Raw genomic sequence first — 5,934 nt, 5'->3', positions numbered from 1 at the left:
TCAAAGTGGTTAGGATAGATATATAGTTACATTCTCTTAATAAATAGAGGGATTTGTTCTAATGGTGTTTGTAAATAGGATATCAAGTCCACATCTTGTACAGCAATTAACCACGAGGAAGAATGTATGAAATGTGTTAATTATTGAAACTGTCCTATCAATTTGATTTGAAAAGGTCTCATTGCTATTTGTTTCGCAATAAAATTATGGGAAAAAAATAAAAATAAAAAAAGGAATGCCCATGGCATTCTGACAGATACTAGAGAAACAACAAGACTACACAGATTTATGTCCTTCCCTGAAGAAAACCTACACACTGCAATAGATACTTAAAAATACAGTACCTATGAACAAGAAAAATGAATTTGTCAGCAAATCCAGCTTACAGCCACCAGGAAAAGGGTAGAAGCAAATGTTTCTTCTTTTATTTTATTAGAATGTTTTGGTTTTGGCTTTTTGAGACATGTTCTCATTATGTAGTCCAAGGTGGCCTTGAACCCTCCCAGCTGGTGAGACTACAGGCATGTGCTGCTCTGCCTGTCTATTGGCATATTTATGTTGAATATTTCACTCCCCACAATAATGTTTCTAAAATAAAAAGCTGCATAGTAAAAAATGTTTTTCTTGGGGTTTTCTGTTCATTTGTTTTTAATCTTGATTTCTTTTTTTGTTGTTGTTTTATTTAGGGCTATAAGCCTCCTGATGAAGGACCTTCTGAATATCAAACTATCCCACTAAATAAAATAGAAGATTTTGGTGTACATTGTAAACAGTAAGTCATTCAAAACTGTATTTAATGCCAGTATTACTGTAACAAACCTCAGAGATCATTCTGTCCAACACTTTGTTACCAAGGAGCAAAAATTATAAACAAGTTATGTTTCATAGTATAATACCTTTTTAAATAATTCTGAAAAGATAAGAATCTGCACTAATGTTCTAAGTTTATTAATAATTACACAACTCTGAACATTTTCTCAGTGTACAAGATAACTTGACCCATAATGAAATTACAATTGAAAGGTGTTGAGGGCCAGCCTGACACTAGCTTGTTTGTATACCTGAAAATACCCAATTTCAATTTAGCAAAAACTCTATACTTTTATACAATAAATTACTGAATTATATATTTTACTAAAATTGTGCATTTAAGTGTATGTGAATTACATCTTATTTTTTAAATGTTGAAAAAGGGCAGTTTCCCTTTTACTCTAAATATAGCTCACCATCTCCTAGAGGGAGTCATGTAAGCTGTTATCATTCTTTTAAGCACTTAGCCCATATCTTCAACAATATGCTGATAATGTTGCTTCTTGGCTTCAAGTTCTCAGCAGGATCTGTTATTAACTATTTCTACAGAAGTTTAGAATTTAGCTCCACAAGTGATTTTGAATATTATCTGCTGAGATTTATAGCTAATCACTACATATCCGAGGTTCAAAATTCATTATATCCATTTAAGAAATTAAAATAGTAATTTTTGGGCTGACCAGATAGCTCAGCAGATTAAAGTGCCTGCTTTAGGCAAGTGCAAGGACCAGAGTTCAATCTCTGGCACCAGTTGCACTGAGCTGGCAACTGAGACTGGGCATGGTGATGCGTACCTGTAATCCCAGCACTTGGGAGGCTGAAAACTGGAGGATCACTATGAGTCTGGTCTGTGTAGTGATACCCTGTAGACCCTGTACTAAATACATAAAATAGTGATTTTTTGTGATGATGCATAAACTTAAAAGCTGGACTTAGTGTTATACACATGTAATCCCAGAACTTAGAAAACTGAAGCAGGAAAACCACCATGAATTTTAGGTCTGCCTGGACTATATAGTAAGTTCAAGGCCAGCCTACATAGTGAGACCCTGTCTTGAAAAACAAACAAAAATATCAAGTCTGTTCCAGACCCTCATATTCTATCTTGTATGAATCTAGCCATTTTGTCTTCTCTTTATTTCATGTCTCAGTGGTTTAACTCTAAAAGTGACCTTTTCCCTTGAATGCCTCCTTCTGTCCTTACCTGTAACTCTTGCCTCACTCCTGTGCCTTATTTTTAAAAGCCTTCCTTAAAATCCACACTTTGTATATAAAAATCATGTTTTAATAATAGATGCAACTTTTTATATCCTTCCTCTGCCTCTTTCTGGCTATGTATCTTTAAACAAGGTCTTTGTGTTAGCTTTCTGTCACTTAAAAAATAACCTGAGATGAGTCCAGTTATAAGAAATGCGGAGCTTAGTGGCACACAGCTGTAATCCTAGTGCTCAGGAGGCTAAGGCAAGGGGATCATTATAATTAGAGGCCAGCCTGGGCTACAACTTGAGTTCAAGGCCAGCCTGAATTGCATAGTGAAATCCTGTCTCAAAAAGACCAAAGAAAAAAAAAATTATGAGGAAGAAAAGTTTATTTTGACTCACAGCTTCAAATTTTCTAGTCTGTTGTCAGTGAACCCATTATTTTCTAGATCTGTGACAAGGTATTACATCATGGCAGGACTATCAAGGAGGTAGCTACTTACCTTGTGCTTGGAAGCCAAAGAGAAAAAAAGAAGGTTCTAGGTTCCATACCCCTAGTCACCTAACTTACTTCTACTAAGCCTCACTTCTTAAACTTACGGTGGAGACCAACCCTTCAAAACATGGGCTTTTGGGGGACATTCCAGATCCAAATTATAGCACTGAATCTATTTCCTAATCTATAGAATGTACATAATAAATCCTTTGATGTATAGTTGTAGGAAAGATTAAATCAGGTTATAGGTAAAGCACCTAGGACCTGATAGTTGCTGTAGTGGTTGATACAGTAGACTAGTTAATCTTACAAAAAAAAAATGTTGAGGCAGTAGCATGGCTATTTTTGGAGGCTTTTAGTCAGATATATGTTGAAAGTGAAAAACAAAGAGCCCAACAAGGTAATTTAAAATGTGGGTTTGGCCAAAAATAAAGGAAAAAAAGGCGCCAAAAAGGCAATAGACTACAAAGATAGAGCTGAGTTCTCCATTGCCCCCCCCCCCAAAAAATAAAAAGATGTCCTGAGGACATCACAAGAGGGACAAGTTCTTGCCTTTACAACCTCAAAATCACAAGGGTAAAAGACTTGGCTTTTTTTAAAAAAGCTACAAAGCCTCATGTTCCAAAATAGAGGCAACAGCCACACCAGGTTCCAAAATGTCACCAGCTTTAAAAATTTGTTCTTCAAAATCCTGTTAACAGTGTTCACCAATTCAGACACTCAACCCCTTCAGCCTACCCCCTCACCCCCAAATAAAAAATCCTGCTACTGCTTTAGCTGGCATCATCCACATGGTGTTAATTTTAGGCACATTCAAAATACAAGAGTTCTGAAGTTAAAGACTTCCACCTAGGGCGGGCCAGATAGCTCAGTGGATTAAACCACCTGCTTAGGCAGGCGCGGGGACTGGGGTTCAATCCCTGGAGTACTGTGCCAGTGCTGAGACTGGTGATTGAAACAGGGCATGGTGGCCTGTACCTCTAATCCCAGAACGTGGGAGACTGAAAATAGGAGGATCACTACAAGTCTGATCTATATAGTAAGACCCTGTACTAAATACTTTTTTATTTTTATTTTATTTATTTATTCTATTTTAGGGAAGGGCCTACAGGGTGTTCAGGTTCTCACTGCTAGATTGGATTCATAGTGATCCGCCTGTGTACAGCCTCTCAAGAGCTGGTATTACAGGTGCGTGCTACCACACCCAGTCTCAATTACCATCTCAGCGTGTCCCGGGGACAGGGCCAACACAACAGGCCCCCGGATCGAACCCCCAGCCCCTGCGCCTGTGTGCAGGTGCTTTAATCCACTAATACATTTTTCTAAAAAAGGCTTCCACCTAAATTTCAAAAGGCATGGGAGGCCAGACAATGTACCCCTGAGAGGACAGTATTCAAAGCTATGAGTAAAAAGCCTATTCAGTGAAAAAACCAAAAGCTTAAAAAAGTCAAAAATACACATTGTCTGAAAACTACAAGGAGGGAGCGAAGCAGGTCTAAAAATAGCCATGGAAGCTACCAGCAAAAGTGCTACGGGAGTGGAACTATATGAGGCTTTTAGAGCTCACATCTTATTACAGGTTGCTTCAGATGTTCCACATAAAATCACAAGACTAAATGTTTGTCCTTCTAGATTTTAGACTGGTTTTGGTTTCAATGGTTTGTATCCTCCTGTATAGACCTTTTAAAATGGTAATTTTTATCTTATACCTTTAAATATTAAAAATTTAACTTTTCATTTATACAGGGGCTCACAGCTAAGAGTTTGCCTTAGATCTTAGAGGAGACTTAGACTTTTCAGCAACACTAAAACTGTTAAAAGTTTGGCAATTCTTGAAGATAGACTAAGAGCCCTTACATAAAGAGATATATATGAGTTTTTTGAGGGGTCCAGGGACAAAATTTTATGGTTCTTAAAGATTATTAAAGCTGTGTTATAATGTCTAAGTTATACAATGTTAAAGATAAACATGTCCTTATATCTAAAAAATGGTTTTAAAAAATGTCTAGTTGCTAAGTTCACAAGGGGTGGATTGTAGTAGTTGATACATTGTGTGAACTTGAAAAGTTTAAAATTTTAATTAAGTGACTCAGCAGAGAGCCAGGATTCTTAGTTTGTAAACATCCTCAACCTGTGTAAGAGGAGGACATATACATGAAGGACCTTATAAATATCAAACTATCCCAGTAAATAAAGTAGAAGATTTTGGTGTACACTGTACACCAAATGTGTACATATTTTGTTTTCAAAATATTTGCTCTATTTAACATCCGGATTCATACCACTTTCCCATATAAATAATGATTTCTTCAAAGTGAAGAAATCTTGTGCTTCTTTATATCCAGGAGAAGGACATGTACATTGTATGAGCTCTATACCCCTAACCCCAGGGTAGCTTGTTTATAATATAAGGAGAAGAGAGACACTGGCTAAGAGCCACAGCTGCTGCTATTTCCTTGGCTTTTTGCTGTTTTGTGCTCCCATGAACAGCTTGTTGCTCTCTGCCATGTATCACTCTGCCTGAGAGCAAACCAAATATAGACTAAAACCTCCACAAACTATGAGCTAAATAAACTTTTCTTTCCTTAATTTTGGGTGTCAGGTATTTTATCCCAGCAATGAGTAAAAAGTAACTGAGAGTTGCTACCATAATATACTGTTCCACTTCTACTCACTGCTTCCATTCTGTGTTCAGACATGTAGATATCTTAATGATGAAAAGATCATCTCATAATCCTGATGTCTTAATTTTCTTTTATTTCATCACTGCTGAACTTTAATCAACAGGCTTTTTTTGTTGTCCCCATATAATTTTGTCTTGCGCCATGAGCCTAGATTCTACACTTTTATATCTTCCTATCTGCCTTGCCTCAATAGCTTCATTTGTGGGTTTCTGATACTTTGAGTTTTTCTCCTGATACCCCCTGAAAGTCTGACAGCCACCTCTCCAAAACACACCTTCAGTTATATCATTGCTCTGTTGAAACACCTTCTATGAGCCCTATGTAAAGGATAAAGGATAAACTTTAAATTGTGTATAACATCTTCTACCAGTTAAAACCCCAATACCAGTACTATCTTGGTTTTCCTCACGTAACTCTTTTGCTTTTGCTAATTTGTCCAGCCAGACCAGTTTATTACCCCTTACGTATCTTTCCTTGTCATGGATTAAGGCTTTCTACCTAATGCCATCCTTATTCTCAATACAACTATCCCAGAGACTCAAGCAAGACCTCTCCGGTTCTCTTGCGTTTCTCAAGCAGTTCTAGCTTGAAATGACCACTTGACCTCCTCTAAACCTACCTATTTTTTCTAACACCTAATTTGTGATTCAGGGGGCTGGGGAGATGGCTCAGTGGAATTAGCACTTCCCTGGCAAGCGCAAGGACCTGAGTTCAATCCCCAGTTCTGGAAAAAAAAAAAAAAAAA

The 5,934-nt window shown here is 37.2% G+C and overlaps 1 protein-coding gene across 1 annotated transcript in view; it reads left to right on the top strand.

The window, feature by feature from the left end:
• Positions 1-5,934, top strand: part of Cops5 (COP9 signalosome subunit 5) — a 57,267-nt gene that overhangs the window by 43,143 nt on the left and 8,190 nt on the right. The window contains exon 6 of the mRNA XM_023722387.1: positions 687-772. Within this exon, the coding sequence (XP_023578155.1) occupies positions 687-772 (86 nt within the window). The remainder of the gene's footprint in view (positions 1-686; positions 773-5,934) is intronic.

The sequence above is a fragment of the Octodon degus genome, unplaced genomic scaffold (genome assembly GCF_000260255.1).
Source record: "Octodon degus isolate 3935 unplaced genomic scaffold, OctDeg1.0 scaffold00091, whole genome shotgun sequence".
Lineage (NCBI taxonomy): Eukaryota > Metazoa > Chordata > Mammalia > Rodentia > Octodontidae > Octodon > Octodon degus.
Note: the sequence above shows the minus strand (reverse complement) of the source record. Positions and strands in the feature narration are given on the sequence as shown.